The sequence below is a fragment of the Euprymna scolopes genome, chromosome 3, assembly GCF_053919585.1.
Source record: "Euprymna scolopes isolate OS-2025 chromosome 3, ASM5391958v1, whole genome shotgun sequence".
Classification (NCBI taxonomy): Eukaryota; Metazoa; Mollusca; class Cephalopoda; order Sepiida; family Sepiolidae; genus Euprymna; species Euprymna scolopes.
In genome coordinates, this window is record NC_136484.1 from 194,532,813 (window position 1) to 194,552,255 (window position 19,443).

Below are 19,443 nucleotides of genomic sequence, written 5' to 3' on the forward strand. Positions count from 1 at the left end.
CCATTCTGGTGCTAGCTGCACACACGTACACACAACACGAAAACAATGTTTTGAAAATCTAGCAAAAATTAATTTTCCTGAAATTTTTCAATATTTAAAAATAAATTATGCCGGCTGATAAAATTTTAAAACTTTTTTTTAAAGCTAGACAGATAAAATTTAAAAATACTTATACTTCTGGTGCTAGCCGCAGACACGTACACACAACACGAAAACAATGTTTTGAAAATCTAGCAAAAATTGATTTTCCTAAAATTTTTCAATATTTAAAAATAAAATATGCCGGCTGATAAAATTTTAAAACTTTTTTTTTAAAGCTAGAAAGATAAAATTTAAAAATACTTATTTTTATATATATATATATATATATATATATATATATATATATATATATATATATATATATATATGAAACTAAACTAAAAAAAAAAAAAAACGCGTTCACTCGTGGTCTTTTCATTTCGGGTTTGTATTACTGTACACATAGATTCGAAAAAGTTGTCAAAAAACAAATATATAACAAATAAATGTTATCAAAGGCAAGATAAGTTACTTTTCTACCAAACTGGATATATTTTTCGTGTTTTTATTCAATGTAACATATTTATTCAGCTCGAAAAACGGGTTTGTATTACTGTACACATAGATTCGAAAAAGTTGATAAGATACGAAACAATATGCATAATATAAACACAGCACGAAAACAAACGTTGTGATCCATTCCCAGCACACGCGCACACACACTCTGGCGTTAACCGCACACACGTACAGACAACACGAAAACAAACGTTATTTGTACTACTATAATTTCCAGCACACGTGCACACACGCACACACACTCACGTCCACTACCGTCCTTGGCTACGTCACATTGTTATGGCAACCAAGCCCGCTGACTAACACCAAGACCGTCTTAAAACGTCTTTATAACGAAGGCCACGATAAATACACAGTAAATTTGATTTTCTTCATTTCTACACGAATATTACGCAAATATAAATCATATAGAATATGTGTATGAATATAATTACACGTAATAGTTAAATAAAGATGATCATCGTATAAGAGAACCGAAAAAAAAACTAATAGGGAATTAATTAAAAACGATAAAAAATATGCACATTAGCTAGATCTTTTGTAGATGAATTCAATTCCACGACTCATAAATAATAAAGTTGTATTTTCTTTTTAAATAAATAGAAAAAAGGGGTGTTGATAAGACTATCAATACACACAAAAAAATATAGATTTATTTTTGGGTAAAGTTCCCCCGGGTTTTCCTTTCACTTCAGTAAATAATGGTCTTTTGTTATATATATGGCGTACTATTATCCTTATATATATGATGTTTATGTTTATATATATATATATATATATATATATATATATATATATATATAAGTGATAGTGTCTGTGTGTATCTGTGCGTCTGTGTGCATTTCCCTACGCTAAAACTCTGTCAATTTTAAGCCTAGAGATTCGAAGTTTGATATACAGGGTATTGAGATTTGGGAAAATCGATGTGATAGGTTTTCGACAGAAATTTGGCGATTAAGTGGTCAATATTCAACGATTTGACCTTTGAGAACTCTACCAAACTCCTCCTACAATTTTGGGTCTAAACACGTGATATTTTAGATATAGATTCCTTGGACATGGATCTAACTTATTAACTTTACTTGATCCCTAAACAATAAATGTTAAGAGGTCATAATAGGGGTCAAAGTTTAAAAAAATTGACCGTTTTTTTTTTTTTTTCTCAGCATACACCTCAAAACACCTGGGCAACGCCGGGCACCGATTGCTAGTTTATATATAAATTAAAAACAAATGATCTCAAATATTATTTTGTGGTAGATTTTGATTTGTGAACACGACTTGGAAATATGATCCCCCACCACAAACACAAATTTCTTTTTTCTTATAATTCAGAACATTATCAGTTAAGCACTATAGTTTCAGCTTATTTCAAATAAAATTGGTTTTAAAAAATACCTATTAAATTTGGTGGGGGAAATGAGCAAATTTAGCATAAAAAGAATTTACTAGTTGATTTTTAACTTTTTTTAGCCAAAAAATCCTCTTTGCAAATATCTTCAGAATTTGAACAATATATTTTCGTATTAAACTTGCATAGCAAACCGAACCAATCCCTTGAAAAAGTGAGCATCAAGTTTTAAAAAACTTCATTTGTTTTCAATCAATGCTGTAATTTAAAAAAAAAAATTAATTTCAGAGAAATCATTTTATATCCAACTGACATGAAAAATTGTATATTAAATTTTTTAATGTTTTTGTTATAATTTGAAAATTTACCCTCTCCCTACACATTTTAAATGATTTTTTTATTGGAATACTATCAAAGTAGTATTTACAAGAAGGAAAGAGAAAAAATATCTATTTAAAAAGTATGAGTTGAGGGGGAGGGGTCATACATCCCTGCATATAAAAAAGTTGAATTCATTATTATTAATTTATTCATTTTTTTTTTTTTTTTGATTGTGCAATTATTTTAACCTTTTTTTTTTTTCTACAACAATGAAAAAAATGAAAAATAATATATGTAAGATATTGAATTACATTAAAGTTAAAAAAAAAAAAATCAGCATGACACCGTTTAGTTAAGCTTAGAATATGTCTTCGTATAAATATTTTAGAAATATTGTTTTATCAAAATTCAATGAGATGTGACTGACCACATATGTAGGAAAAAGAACCATCTGATCTTGTGGGTCAAAGTAAAATGTCTCAAAGAAGCAACACACGTTTCACAACAATGGCCTCCTGATTATAGAATTTACAGTATAGTTGGAAGTGTCTTATTAAATTATTTCTCTCTTATGGAATTATAAGAGCAGTGGTTGATGGACAGAAATTAGAAGCTCATAGTATTAATGCTGGTATCTCTCAGGGGTTCCATCTTGGGCCCAACTCTCTTCCTGATCTTCATCAATGATCTCCCAAATCACATCCTAAGATCATTTGTAGACATTTATGCTGACGATCCTACTATCTATGGCAACATTTCAAAGGTAGTAAAGGACTAAGTTCTCTCTGATTCTCTCTCCTCCGATCTTCAGCACGTGACGCAATGGGGAAAGAGGTGGTTGGTTAATTTTAATGCATCTAAGACCAAGCTTCTATCTTTCCATCATCAAAACTCAGACCCCCGCCTGGCATCAATTAAAATGAATAGCTCTCGTATTGGGGAGGCTCCATGTTTTGATAAGCTTCTGGGTCTGACCTTTACTCTTGATCTGAAATAGAACACGTACATCAAATCCATGTTCAAAGTTGCTGAAAAATGGTTGGATCATTCTACCGCATCAGCAGATATCTCACTGCCAATGCAATTCTCTATCTGCATAAGAATAGCAATACACATGAAAAAATTTAAATGGCTTAAAATTAGTGTTGGGAGGATTCCTAATTTTTATACGATTCCGATTCCAGGAAAATATTGATTAACGATTCCAATACCAAGTACGATTCCGATTCCTAGGGAATTATTGTTTTGAAATATACCAGGTAGTTTTATACTTATGGTCGGTAGTTCCCAAATATGTTCCCTAACTTTGGAAGAGATATTTTATGTCTACACCGTCGTGTTTTGGTTTAAATAAAATTATTATATAGTAAACTAAACGGAAAAATTAGCAAAATTTATTTTAGAGAAAATTTATTTTACTTAATTGGAATACAGAAAAAAAACAAAGAAAATAGAATTTATCCTTCAGAGCAAAAACAAATAAAATAGAATTTATATAACAGAACAAAAACAAGAAAATTAGAGAATAAATTAACAAGATTCATTATTTTGGTCCTCATAATTTACAGATTTAATGAATTAAATAAAAAAAATATAGCGGAAGAGAAAGAAAATATATACTAATTAAATATAAAAAAGATAAATATTTAATTTAATAATTTATAAATGAACGTGCGTAATGAAAAAAACAATATACCACGTGACATGGCGCTGTAGATACAAAATAACCCTTCCAAAGTTAACGACCATATTTGAGAAATACCATTAATCGAAAGTTTTTGTGTTTTATACCAAAAGGTAGGTATAGCGAAAAGTTACAAGTAAAGGAATTTCAAAAACGATTTTTTGTTTGGCTATTGATAGTTGTATTTGTGACGGCAGTTCTTCAGACCTCCATAATTCACAAAGAGTAGTTAACACCTATTGTTTTTTTTTTTACTTTTTCATTACTTTTACACGTTGTTTCTAACGTGAAGAATAAGTTTAGCCAACCTAATTTTGAAATAGGGTATATCAAAGGAACACCTATAAAAATGATACCACTATAAAAAACAAATGAAATACTAGATAAAATTGAGCAAAAATAGTCACCAAAATTACAGAAAAAGATAAAACGGGTTTGTATTACTGTACACATAGATTCGAAAAAGTTGTCAAAAAACAAATATATAACAAATAAATGTTATCAAAGGCAAGATAAGTTACTTTTCTACCAAACTGGATATATTTTTCGTATTTTTATTCAATGTAACATGTTTATTCAGCTCGAAAAACATACAGTGTTTATGATGTATTGGAAAATTCAAGATGGCGTCTGATTCTCTCTTTAACACGGTAAGTTTGGGAAAAGGTGTTATAAATAAAAACCCAGATAAAATACTGTTAAAAACTCGCTCAATATATGTTACCGTGACATAGGTTGACATATATTCGGCGGGTTTTTAATAGTATTTTGTATAGTTTTTTATTTATAACACCTTTTCCCAAACTTACCGTGTTAAAGAGAGAACCATCTTGAATTTTCCAATACATCGGTAAGCACTGTATGTTTTTCGAGCTGAATAAATATGTTACATTGAATAAAAACACGAAAAATATATCCAGTTTGGTAGAAAAGTAACTTATCTTGCCTTTGATAACATTTATTTGTTATATATTTGTTTTTTGACAACTTTTTCGAATCTATGTGTACAGTAATACAAACCCGATAAAACAAAACAAAAAATGGTGAAGTTTGTTGAGTGAAATGAATTGAAAGAAAATTAATTGAACTAATAGAAATGTTAAATAAAAAAAATGTCACATTTCAATATTTTTTTAATAATTAAATTCTCAGTGTTGTCGAAATTAAAAATTAAGTGATTTTTTAAATTAGACTTATTTCGAAGCTTGTTACCTTGAAAAATACATTTTAAACCCTGTTTTTTTTTTTATAAATAAATTGAAAAAAAAAACGCAATTAAAAAAATTTTATTGATAATTGAAACTTTAAAAACATTAAACATTGAAAAATTACTTATCTCACAAATTAACGTCCAATAAAGTAGATCCAGTCTTCATACAGGAATTTGGTTATAATAAATATATCTTTCCCAAACTTAAAAATTAAATCTTTTTTTTTTTTTTTTTTTTTTTTGGAGAGAGAGTGCTTTAAAATCGCCGGGGAATGCTGCTTAAAATTTTAAAGAAGTAAATTTTAGGAGTTTAGTGCCTTTCAAAGACGGTTATCATAATTTATTATCATCCTTTAATTTCCTTTTTTTCCTCCCCCACACCTTTCCATGTGGTTCAGTAGTTAACCAGTGCTCCTGTTGCTGTCAGTCAGCTATCTTTACCTAAGTTTTAATTTCTAGTTAAAAGAATTTTTCATGAATAGAATCAGCATTTTAAAAAATTATTTTTTTTAGTTGTATATATTGTATTTACTCTTTGAAGTTAAGGAAGGTTAAAAAAATTGGTGACTTAGGCAAAAAAAAAAGACACTGCGATTTCGACCCTCACTAATAAAACTGCTCTGAGTGACTAGTTGGTAATTTTTTGTTCCTTTTCTTTTTTATTTTGCTCCTCCAATTCATTTGGATGCTTCATAGTTAAATGTTTTAACATGTTGGTTGTGGTCATGTTAGATGGTTTTGTTCCTCGTGATATTTTAATTTGACAGACTTTGCAAATGGCTTTCAACTCATGATCTTCATCAACTTCAAAAAGTTTCCACGCAAGACTTTTTTTGGACTTTGAGGCCATATTAGAAAATTCAGTTTATCTGTAAACAAATAAATTACTATTAAATTTTGTTTTTAAAGCTAGTCACTTATTTGGATAATTAATTGAAAATAATCCGCTAAAAAAGACAAAAAGAAAAAAATATAAAGGGATGGAGCGGTAAATTGTACCAACCAGTAGTTAACAAAAAAAAAAAAAACCTTATAGAATTTAATTTTTGAAACCAATGTATAAAAGTTTACATAATGAAATGCAAATATGCATTTCTTTTGAATTTTTTTTTTTGGTTGACTGTGTTCAATTCACACATGGTTGATGCGGTTCAATATTGCTAAACTATAAGTCTTAAGTAAAATTCTATTTATAAATACTTTTTAAAATGAAATTATTTAATTAATCGTAAATATTATTTAGACATAAAAATTAATTGATTACAACACCTTTTAAAAAATATATATTAATTTCTTTTTCGTTCGGCAAAAAACTGCGTCAAACACTTTTTTTTTTTTAATTTTCAATTTAAAATTCTAGAAAAAAGATTATATTATTCTGCTTTTAATATAATCAAATTCAGGGTTTTATCTTTCTGGAGAAAAAATTTAAAAAATGGATTTTATTTCAATGAAATTAAAAAAAAAAAACAACTTGACTGAATTGAATTAATTACCCTTAAATTAACGAAGGGGTTATTTAATAACTTTAGGTTTGGAAGAGATAGGAATGGGGTCGGTTTTTTTTAAACTTTAAAAGAAGCCGACTACTGTCCAAATTTTGCAAAATAATACGTGATCAATTTTAGAGATATTTCTTTCAAAAGCCTTTTTTTAAAAAAGGAAAAAAAGTATATTGTTCTATTAAACCTTTTACTGTTTAAATAATTTGACTTTGCTCGTTTTAAGAAAATATAAGTTGAAAAAGCATTTTCATTCACTATTAGAAGATTTGTCAGTAAAAAAAACAGTCGCCAAAAAGATAAGCGTTTTTTTTTTTTATTTTTACTCGCAATTTAGAGCCCTGCATACTTCTTGTCAAGTTAACTCTTTTGTAGTTTAGATCACAATAGATCTGAATGAATGAACCTTGTAAGGGAGGGGGCACTAAGCATTGCCCTGTTAATAATGAATTTCTTTGGGTTTTTTTTATAACATGCTACATTTCTCTCTTGCAGTTAGAAATATCAGGAATTTTTTTTCTTTTTTTCAACATCAGACTAAAAGAATCGTAATGAAGGAATCGGAAAATTAAGGTATTTTTTAACGATGCGATTCCGATTCCGATGCCTCCCAAAATACACGATTCTTACGATTCCGATTAATCGTCCCACCACTACTTAAAATATGCCAATATTGGTATATATAGAAAGAGCTTGATAAGCTAAGAAAGAATAGTTTTAAATTTTTTAAATCCAATTAAAATCAAGGAAGTTATGAATATTTTTATGCCCTGCGTGTTTGGATATTTTCCCCTCTTTAAGACCATATGCGTTTTGTCACATTTTTTGCACTTTTCAGTAAAAATGCTATATCTTTGTTAAAACACAAGACTAAGCAATGAAATTTGCCATATAAGTGTATTTGTGGAAGGAATCTGAATATGCTACTGAAAATCTCCAGAAATGAATGGTTTCCAAATAATCTGCAGTAAATGCACATAAATATGCTGCAATTGCTTAAAACTGCCATGTATTCATTAACAGAAAAGAAGTTAGAGAACTCAAAGTTTAGTTGTAATGCATTTTATGTGCCAAAAACTTAAATCGAAATCTAGGATTGGTTAAAAATGAATATGTTGCAATATTTTTTTGGTATTATTGTAGATTAATACCTTCTGCTACCCCTCCCCATCTGACCACCTCTCCAAAATATGTGATTCTACCTTTATAGACAATTGCATGTGAACAATTTGAAAAACTTTAATAAAAGATAAACAAAAATTATTTTAGAATTTAATGTAAAATGATTTCCCATTTTGAATCATTCGAGCGTTTTAAAGCCGTTACCCCCCCCCCCCAATTTTGCTATGATAGATAAATTCTGGGTGTTTTTTTTTTTTTGTTTGTTTGTTTTCTAAAAGGCGATTATTCGTGGTTTTTAGAGGGTCTTTGTGCAATTATTAGGTGGGGAGGTTGCCACTCTGACTTTGGGTTAATGATAGGGCTAAAGAAAATTATGTGTGAACATCCTGAAGACTTGATAGAAACAAAACAAACAATTTTAGAATTTAGAGTGGGGGTTGGTTTCACATAAATGTAAAATAATTCACCATTTCAAGACGATCCTAGCGTTTTAGGACAGTTGACCAATTTATATTTTTATGGGAGATTAATCATGTGCACTTTCTTTAAACGTTTTTTATGCCTTTTTTTTACGCTTAGATGAGCTCACAGAGGAAGTTTGTTTAGTGGGGAGCTCTGCCACTTGTACTTAGCATTATTGTTAAGGTTAAAGGTTTTAGGAGGAGGCTTGCCACTCATGCCTAGGATTAGACATAGAATTAAGCAAGTTTTTTTTTTTTTTTTTAAGAGGGTGTTTGATACCCATTGTGAAACTTTACAAGAATTATGACAAACACAAAAATAAATGTTATTTAAAAAAGTGACGTCCCTCTACCAGAAAACAAGATGCTTGGAAAAATATCAAGTATTTAAATTCTATTTAAATATAAAAAAAGAAACAAGTTTTTGCTAAAGCTGACAGATTGTTAAACATTTGGAATTAATGTTATTTTGATTTTTAATTACATTTCATGTCTTTTCCTACCGTTTTTTTATTTTTTAACTGAGCACCTCCTACTTTAAATATTGATTATTTTTTAATTTTATTATTATTTTTTTAATAATCGGGTAGTTTCCATTCGATAATAATTCACTGAAAACATTTTTTAAGGGACAAAAATTAGAAGTGTGTGTACCGTTCATACACGTGAACCAAAACATCATATTTCACATTTTCGCTTGTTAAAATATTTTAACATTTACAAAAAAATATTTGTATGGTTGATAACAAAATAGCTCTAACTAAACATTTAAGAAATTTTTTTTATAACCAGATTTTCAATTAAAAAACAAATCGATTTGGAATAACAAAAACAAAACGTCTGTTTACGCCATGTTATCGCTGCTGCTGCTACTATCACTAATACTACAGAAGTCTTGATTCAAATTCATAACGATTTTTTCAGATCTTATGTTTTTAAATTGCTACGTACCACTAGAGAAAACACTGTTCAATCATCTTTTTAACGAATAAACATAGTAAAAAGATTGTTTTATTTAATAGTGAGTGTCCAAAGAAAATTTTTTTCAAAATTTTCAATACTTATCATTTTGAAATCTATTTTTTAACACAACAAAAAAACGAGTGGTCAAATGAATTTCGGATACTCGAAATTATTAAAAATGACATCTCTTTTGGCTAATTTCACAAATTTCATTAAAAAAATTCTTAACAGAAACACTGTACAAATGTTTAGAAATTAGGGGGGAGTCGTTACAAAATCTTACTGAAAATGCTGTTTTATGATGTTCACATTTTTATCACTTTATTTGCTTAAAACTCTAAAAATATATAATGTATGTTATTATTTACTAATTCATTTGAAAGTATATTCATTTCTGAACAAAACGGTATTTTGAAGACTTAAAGTGCTTTGGTTTTTAAAATATGACTATTTTAGCAGAAACCCCTTGAAATCTGTGATTATCCAAAGCGTTTTAATGGCCATGTGTATTGCTAATAAAAGCCAAGTACATCCTAGAATGGAACACTGTTGCCACATCTGGCAGGAGCTACCAGAAGCCTCCTATCCTGTCTTTAGAGTTCAAAATAGACGTTGTAACCTAGTACGGGATTCCTTTTCTCTGCAACCTTTTTTCTACAGAAGAGACATTGGAAACCTGTGTTTGCTCTATCGTTATCTTCATGGCAAGTGCTCGTCTGAGCTCCAATATACAGTGCCCCCCCCTTGCCAAATTTTCATGAAAAACACTTGTCTAGCTGAAACCATTATCAATAATTTCCCCCACTCTTTATTTGTGCCTAAACCTAAACTTAGATGCCATGAACGAAGCATTTTTCTTGAACTGTACTCTCTTCTGTTTTCCTGCTTTCCAGCTGACTACAATATGGCCGTCTTCAAGTCCAATGTGAACAAGTTTTTGATGAGCAGTCCCCTTACATAATCCAAATTTCCATAACTAACGATCACTACGATATTGCTCCATTGACTACCATACATTCATTAACCCTTACTCCTTTCTAAAAAAATAATTTTAAAAAAAATAGCAATGACTTTGAACACAAGTGAGAAAATTGAAATATGAATAAATGTAAATAAAAAAAAAATTATACCAGAATTAACCACCTTTCTTATCGCATGCTTTTTTTCTATTATGCAAATTATATTTTTAAACCACATGTTCTCATGATTTTTGAAGATCATTTCACATATAAACTTTACATCTCCAGTGCTTCATACACATCCAGGCTAAGCAAACCTTCACTAAACGTCCAGACTAAACTGCCCTTTACTACACGGGCGGACACAACTGTCCTTCACTACACAGCTAGACACAGCTAGTCCTCGATAGAACCCAAACTTTTTTTGCTGAAAATGGTTTGTTATCTAAAGAGAAATTGACAGTACTCCCACAACATTCGTGTTAGTACGACTTCAACATGTTTTCTTTACTGCCAAATACTTGACTCGTTCTCCTCCACAATTCTCCTTTTTTATCATAGCCAGTCTTCTCATATGCAAATTATTTTTTGAAACCACAGTAAAGAGAAAGTGTCTACTCAAGAGAATATGTTATAGGATGAATTAAGAACTTGTGAAACGTGAGTTTAGAGAGCAAGTGATGGAGTATTCGGTTGTCTGGTCTGCCATAGGAAGCGTCAAAGAAATGAAAGGATATATATATATGTAACCAAACTTGTTGGTGATTAGAAGAGCCGTATAGGCTACAAATAGATGAGCAAAAGAATTATTCAGGATAAGCAATGTTTGCAACAAATTAACAAAATAAGAATGATGCTTGGAAATGCCACCATGAGAAATTTTTCAATACTGAGGTTTCGTGCAAATGTTAAAAAAACCAAAGTTGCTAAAGTAGTATCTAGTTTAACTATAAGAATTGAAAAAGAAATGTGGGAAGCTGTAAGATAAAGATGGGTAAGGCTGGAGGAAATAGGCATTGAGAGAATGACAGACTTGACAAATCAGATCATAAAAAAATAGGCTATCCGAAAAGACAGAACTTAATACAGTTATGAATTGTTACAAAGCACTAGATCGAAGTAATTACAGAGACTAAAAATTGATGGGTTAGAGCGTGAAAGTGAGAATAATTGAGCAGCAAATTTTGATAGAAGATACTACTTACACAAACAACAGCGCATCTTTTTTGTTTTTTTTACAAATAAGAAATCAAATAAGCATAGATGAAATGCAATTTGGGTTTATGTCTGGGCAAAATATTATTGGTCTTATATTTATCTGGAACAAGGAGTTTTGTACATATTGTTCAGAAGAGATGTTGACTTGTGTGATGATTGTATTTATCTGTGAAACAATGAAAGACCTACTAGTTAAGTTGAACACTTGAAGAAATTGTTCTGGAGAATAAAGGTCTGAGAGTGTATGTTAGCAAAACCAAAGTGATGATCAGTGGTTGTTGTGTGTTGGAAAGAAGAAAGTTTCTTCGCTCAGTTTGTGGAAAAGTAAGCCAAGTGCAATTCAATTTTTTTTGTGGTACTTGTAAGCTTTGCATGCACAAGAAGTGGAAATGCAGTGAAATTACTGTTAGGTTGAGAGTGATGATCAGTGCAGATGTGGAGTATTTCGCAATGGTGAATTTCACTCGCTATCTTTTAATTTTGATTTTCTTAGTTGAAACTGGAGTTTAAGGGAAAAAATTGGAAGTTGCCCTCTATACACATAGACGAGACACCTCCCCTTCAATTTCTGTTTTTACATTTTAGGCTGTTGGTAATATATGGCATAATTACGTTGGCACAATTATTCTTGTCAAATCATCAAAGTTGATCTTGGTCAGTACTAAAATGGATGATCATCTGGGAATACCAGGTGTTGTATGTGCTCTTCCCTTATCTCGACATTGTTTCCAGTTGTCTTTGATTTCTCATTGCCACTGAAATCAAGCAGTGTCGACTCTGAATAGTTGGAAATAGTACAACCCTTATTTCACAATGGCAAGTGCAGCCATCCTTACAGAGGGTATCCATTGTCTCTCGAGACTAAATAGAGGCCATAAATTATGTAGAATTGCCTTTATTTCCTTTATACGACAGCAAACTATTTTAAAGCTTTTCATTTGATTGACACATAACAAAACTCTTTTTAGTATGTTTCGCAATCTTTGGTTTATATTTATGCCGTTTGCTAAAACTTGTTCTTCTCGCTTTTCAAATGAATCCTTTTTGAATTCAATGTGATTTTCCTTCTGCTCATTTTTCTAATTAAATTTGATTGCTAAAATTCCCACCGTACACAACTAATCCTTCTCATATGCTGAATGCTCGTCTGACTGGTTATTCTCATTTTCCCACCAGTGTAGTTATTCTTATTTAAGAGGACTGTATTATTCAGATGAAGAAAGCAAACCAACATTAGATCTGTTTTCTCCTGATTTTGTGTCTGCCGTCAATTTTATTTGATAAATCATGTGGTATATTTCATTTTCAGGCAACAATCAGCCTCCTTCAGGTATGGGGGCCAATCCAAACATGCCACCCCATGGACTTTCCACAGGACCAAGAACACCTTTCTCACCAGCACAGCTCTCCCAGCTGCGGGCTCAGATCATGGCTTATAAGCTGATTGCCAGAAATCAAAACCTGCCTGACCATATACGATATGCTATTGAAGGCAAAAGGACAGCTTATGGCCCTCCTTATCAAAGACAAGGTAGGTTTTTCTGCTTTCTTTTACTATGCTCTTTTTAAAGAATTTTCAAGATATTTTAATAAAATACAATTCTACTAGTTCATTTACTTTTTGGTTGGATCTGATTCTTTTGAAGTAACTGTTTTAATACAGTAGGCAGCCTTTTTAAAGATGTTTAATATATTAACATCTTTAATATATTAACATCTTTAATATATTAACATCTTTAATATATTAACATCTTTAATATATTAACATCTTTAATAGTATAGGATTGTGGAATTCTATTTTGCCACTTTAAATCTTGCTATTTTTTGCTTTCTGTCTGCAATCTTTTGGTTTTATATTTGACTAGCGGGGGGTACCCGGCGATGCCCGGGTGTCTTGAGGTAAATCAAAACTGGGGGGGGGGGTTAAATAATAAAATAAATGTTTTGGTAGGTAAGTATAAGAATCGAACCCGTACCCTTGAGTTGGAAATTAATGTGTGAAAAAAAAAAAAAAACTACGTTAACCATTGAGCCACGGCGACAACAGACAATGTTAAGCAGGTTATTTAACTATAAAAAGAGGCGTGCGCAATAAAAATTAACTCTGCTGCTTCCGTTTAACCTAATTAAGAAGGTCAAATAGAAGTCACACAGCGTTTGGGTTTTGTTTACCCAAATTTAACTGTTTCTTTCCCCAACAGATGTTGGGGAGGGGTGTCTGATCAAAGCTGATTGCTTCTGGACGTTTTTCCCAGCGCAATGCCGAGAAGGTATTTATTTGCTCCCCCACCGAGCAAATTAGGCACAAGGCCGATTTTTAATGTGAGGAGTGAAGGGGAAATGAGGACCAACTCCCCGGGGAGTAGGGGAGCTGGATAGTGACAATTGGTATGAAGGGTTGCCCCTACATTGACCAAGGTCTTATATGTGGGGTCGCCCCCACATATGGTCTTTGCTTGCAGTATCTGCCGGAACAGATACTACACTTTGAGATATTAAATCTTTTATTCATGTTAAAAATACAGTCAAAATCAACGATGAACAAAAAACTTAGGCACATGGCCAACTCAAAAGGGGGGATTGTGGGGGTCATTGGTCATCCTTGTCACTCCAGAACTAAACAAAATCAAAAGTTTCTCCCAGCTAGTATCTTCTTTCACCATAATACCGCATTCACCCTTTCATATTGGGGGACGTCCTACTTAACTCCCAGTTTTTAAAACATTTTTTATTGACGTGTAAAAACAAAAAAGATAACAATAAAATGGTACAATAATTCATTTGTGTCGATGGCGGGGGAAGAAAAAACAAAAAAGTGATTAGTAGAACCCTCCCAACCCCGTCTAGTTGATAGACTGTCCGTTCCATTAGGTTTGTAAAAGGAACCTCGCTTCTGCGGGTCGGTCTCTAGGTGGGAATGCTCTCTAGATGAGGGTGAATGGAGAAAAGAAAATTTTGTGGGTAAGGGATGGGGGTTAGTTTGTATTTCTTTCTCTCCAAGATGGGTAAAATTTAGAGGAAGGGGTGAAAACAAAAATTGTAGGTAAGAGGGGATGGGGATCTTGGAGGCTTCCTAATCGGGGAGGGATGGAACACACACTCAGCTAGCTGAGAGGCTACTGGTTTAATTTTACTTTACAGAACTGCGCGTTCCACACCTAGGCGGGGAACACGTATTCAAATTTGGCTCCTCTTCGTACACACAGACTTGCCACATGTATCCATTTTCTGTCAAATGCCGCGCGATGTGGCCTTCTTCTATCACATCTGATCTTCACCCGTAGTTGGTGTTAAAGAAAGCGATCAGATCTTGATCAGAAAAAGACAACACCCCCCGGCAACCTTGCAGACGCGACGTCCAAATCACCATTCTCGCCACGGCCAGGATCGTAACGTAGACCATTTGTCTTTCCCGGTCCCACGGTGGCCTCACGTTGTCCACAACATTGGATACAGTAATTGGGCGAGGATGCTCAGGATCAATGCGAGCCGTCACCTCGCTGACATACGACCAGTACTGGCGGAGTTTGCGGCAATCGAAGAAAGCGTGATCAGTAGTTTCTACAGCCGTTGTCCCATAACGGGGACAATCAGGCGACTCCAAAAACCCGGAACTGCATTGTATGTTGTTGAGTGGAAGTGCATTTCAGGCCAATCGCCAGGTCAGAGAGAACTCCGAATTGTTCAGATGACTCGAACCCGGCGCCCAGCTCCACGCGGAGCGGATCTCACTCTGCTGCCACCCCAAACGCGCACATAGCGGGTCGGCGGCGGCCCCCTTCACTAGATCCCTGTGGAGTTCCCTACGGGTAGCAGTCACAAGGTCACTGGACCTTGGTAGTCGTTTTAGCGCGGCTCGGCACTCTTTCATGTAGGCAGATTCTCCCCGCGGCCTGAGACGGCTCTCGATGGAAGGGTCGAGAACGAGGTCGAGGAAGGCGGCAGTAACCACGGGGTGCCACGGTTGGTCATCTTGCATATATTGGCTCAGGAAGGCCAGCCTCTCAGCATCTCGATGACACTTCAAGTCCGGCATTCCCAAGCCTCCCTCACATGGACGTTGAATACAGACCTGTCTGCTCACCCAGTGTCTTCCTCTGTCCCAAAGGAGCGAGGACAAGAGTTTGACAAGAGCTTTTAGGTGTTGTGCAGGCAGGGGAAGTACGGCCAGTCGGTAAAGGATGAGAGGAAAGACGTAAGTGGCGCACGCCTCAGTTCTACCCTTTAAGGAAAGTTTCCTAGGAAGCCACGAATTGACTGCAGCCTCCACCTTTGACCGTACCTCCAACCAATTCTTGTCAAGTTGAAGACCCGGTCCAAACCACACGCCGAGGATCCGGACCGGGCCATCTGTCCAGCTGAAGGACGCCGGGAGGTTTGCGTTGCCACTCCAGGCGCCCAACCGCAGTCCTACCGACTTGCTGCGGTTTATCTTGGCCCCCGTGATTCTTTCGTACTGTGCGAGTGCCTCCGACACGACCTCAATGTCTCTGAAGCCCGACACAAAGACCGTGACATCATCGGCGAACGCGGATACCTTGGCAACTGAGCCGCCAGGCAGAGCCATTCCGCGCAGTGCCGAATTTGCCTCCCCGTGTCTCAGCTTGCGGAGCAGAGGCTCTAAAGCCAGGACATAAAGCAGGGGCGACAGCGGACAACCCTGACGAACCAACCGAGAGATAACAAAGGGTTTCGAGCGCTTTCCGTTGACTTGCATGACAGCCATGGGCTGTCGATACATTATGGAGATCCACTTGCAAAAGTCCGGTGCCAGGAAATGATGGCCGACCCTATCGAAAGCTTTGGACTGATCTAAGTTGATCAGCGCGGCTTCCGTGTCGTCATCTATTCCCCCCTCTAGGATCGTGCGGATCAGGTGCAAGTTGTTCTGAATCGATCTCCCCTTCACAGCGTAGTTCTGTTCCGGTTCAACCGACTCGTCGATAACAACCTGCAGCCGATTCGACGGGACCTTGGCCAAAATCTTCAACTCTGTGTTTAGCAGATACTACACTTTGATCCTGGTCCGAGGGCCAAGTACCGGCGCAATGCCAAGAGGATGTCATTTGAGTTTAGTTTCACATATTTATACTAAAAAGCCCAATCAACACGCGAGAAGCCAAAATAGCAATAATTTTGTAAAAATCGACGTAAATAAATCTATACGCTACGCGCTTTTCTAATTCCTAGATATTATGATATAGGACCTATACACACAGTTTTAAGCGATAGTAACAACCCCGGGAGCGCGTGCGAAAGAAGCCTTTTGAAGACATACACGAAATGATCACACACATTTTGCCTTTTATATATATAGATTACTTTTTATCAAAAATTTTAAATGCATAGAAAGCAATCGACATATAATCTTTAACCCAAATAAATATTTAAATGATTCATGATAAAAACTCAAGCAGAATTTAAATTTTTGGTTTGAATGGAATTTAGAAACTAATTTAATCAGAGAAAAGTAGGATGGATTTTTTTCTACAGAAATTTGTTCCTGTGCTCATCCTGGTTCTACATTTTTCAGGCATTGCCATATATTATAGGGGAAACCAAACTATTTTGTTTTGGACAGTTTTTTTTTTTTTTTTTTTTTTTTAACATGGGCATCACCACTTATCAAGGCCAAGAGGCCACTCGAGGATAAGAGTTAAAGAGTGTACAGTAGAAATTGGACAATATAGTAACCGTTAGTAATGAAGATTCAGTAAATTTGTTAACTTATATGGAACGGCTAGTCAAAAACTTGTTTACGTTAGACTTGAAGACAACCATATTGTAGTCAGCCGGAAAGCAGAAAAACGGAAGACAATTCCATAGGCGTGCAGTTCTAAGAAAGAAACTTTGTTCATGTAATCTACGTTTAGATAAAGAGTTGGGGAAACTAGTGATAGTGTTTTCTGCTAGACGAGTGTTTCTTGTGAAAGTTTGGCGAGGGGGGACCATTGAATTGAGCTCAGCCGAGCACCTGCCATGAAAATAACGATAAAGCAGAGACAAACTCGCAACATCTCTTCTGTGAGAAAGAGGTTGCAGGGAAGAGAAAAGGACATCCCCCACAAGGCTACAAAGTCTATTTTGAACTCTGTCAAGGCAGGATAAGTCCTTTCTAGCAGCTCCTGCCCAGATGTGGCAACAGTACTCCATCCTTGGACATACCTGGCTCTTATATAGATAGAGAATTGCGTCAGCAGTGAGATATTTACTGGATCGATAGAAGGATCCCACCATTTTTCCTGCGGCCGTGGCAACGGATTTAATGTATGTGTTCCATTTTCTCTTCATTGATGTTTTATTCTAAAGACTTTATATTAAATTGCTTGGTTTTTTACTGAGATTAACGCATATAAGGAAGATCCTTTTTGACTGGGGCAATTTTTGTCCCATTCAGAATGCCCCGTTTTGGGGTCCTTGATATTCTCTACATAAAACATCAACCTTGTATCTAAATTTTGTCTACTGAGGAGACAAGTAACTGTATTTAGTTAGCATTTCTTTGGAATGAAAATGGGGAGAGGAGGAGGGGCTGGTTTTAATCTATTCTATGAATTGATTTGGTTTTTGCTACATTTTTTTTTTTTTCTGAATTGTTGTTGCGTAAAAATAAAAACGATGAAAACTAATTTCATCGAATGTGGATTTGTTCTGATATTCTTTGTAAAAAATTGATTCTAAATAAATTCTTTTTCAGATGGTCATCCGATGCAACAGATGAGAATGAATCAACCCCAGCAGCAGCAACAACCTCCTCCTCCTCCTCCCCCGCAGGGTATGGGCCCTGGGGGTCAAAACTACCCTCCACAAATGATGACACCCCAAGGTCAACAGAATATTCAGTCACAACAGCGAATGCCACCCCAACAACCCCCGACCTCTATTCAAGCCATTGTCTCTCTACAGCAACGTCAGAACCGCGTGTCGCCTGTAGGTAAACCAACTGGTCTGGACCCCATTGAAATTCTCAACGAGCGGGAACACAGGTAAGTAATGATGCTGACTCTTACTGTTAAACCAACAAACAATCTTATGCATTTATTGATGTAGTTAAAAAGTTGTAAATCAAATTTAAAACCAGAGAATATTTTTTGATGTTTTTTTATTTTATTTCCCAAAAAAAACAAAACAAAACATGAAACTTATTTTACGTAATTTAATTTAAAATAAGACAAATTCAATGAAATTTTTTTTTTAAGTCAATAGAAAACATGTAACTTAATTTTGAAAAAATTAAAATAACTTTTGTACGTTCCAGGCAGCATAAGTATATAAGTATTTGTGTGTATGTATAAATTTATAGTGTATTTATATTTAAATTTCATTCAGAAAAATATAATTTTTCAAAACAAAAGTTTATTTGAACAAAAAAATACAATTCAAAGTAATTTCCTTAATCCATGGACTTTCGATGTAGGCTCATCTCCTCAGAGGCAAAATTATTAGCAAAATATTAAATTTGGTTCGAAATAATTTTACTATTCAGCACATACATAGAAAATATTAAGGATTTCAAACCAAATTTAATATTTTGCTAATGATTTTTCCTTTGAGGAGATAAACCTACGTCGAAAATCCATGGGTTAAGGAAATTACTTTGAATTGTATTCTTTGTTCAAAAAATAAATTTTTGTTTTGAAAATATTTTTTCTAAATGAAATTTAAATATAAAAAAATATATAAATTTTATTTTGCTCTACCTAGTATATTGAATTATTCCTTTTTAGCTGGGATTGTCTTATATATAAAAATATTACCTAAGACTTGATACCACAGGATTCAAAAATCTGTGATCCTATTCATCTCAGTATTCTAATTTATATATTATTACTTTTGTTTGGTTTCATTCAATTACTGGCATTGTTTAAGATTTTTATTAATATAATTTAAATTCATGAACTTATATTCAAAAGTAAACTGAAAAACTTAAAAGAATGGGATATCTGGGTGCGGGGCTTCTAGATTTTAAATATTATAAATGTAAACTTTTTACTTAATTCATTCATTCACTATAATGAATTTACATTTAGAATTAAAGTAAACTTTAAGTAACAA

The 19,443-nt window shown here is 33.8% G+C and overlaps 1 protein-coding gene across 3 annotated transcripts in view; it reads left to right on the forward strand.

Annotated features, from left to right (window-relative positions):
• LOC145260493 (SWI/SNF-related matrix-associated actin-dependent regulator of chromatin subfamily A member 2-like) overlaps nt 1-19,443 on the forward strand; it is a 99,777-nt gene that overhangs the window by 33,199 nt on the left and 47,135 nt on the right. For all 3 annotated transcript variants that reach the window (XM_080118624.1, XM_080118607.1, XM_080118616.1), the window contains exons 4-5: nt 12,698-12,919; nt 18,086-18,374. In XM_080118624.1, coding sequence (XP_079974750.1) covers nt 12,698-12,919; nt 18,086-18,374 — 511 coding nt within the window. The remainder of the gene's footprint in view (nt 1-12,697; nt 12,920-18,085; nt 18,375-19,443) is intronic.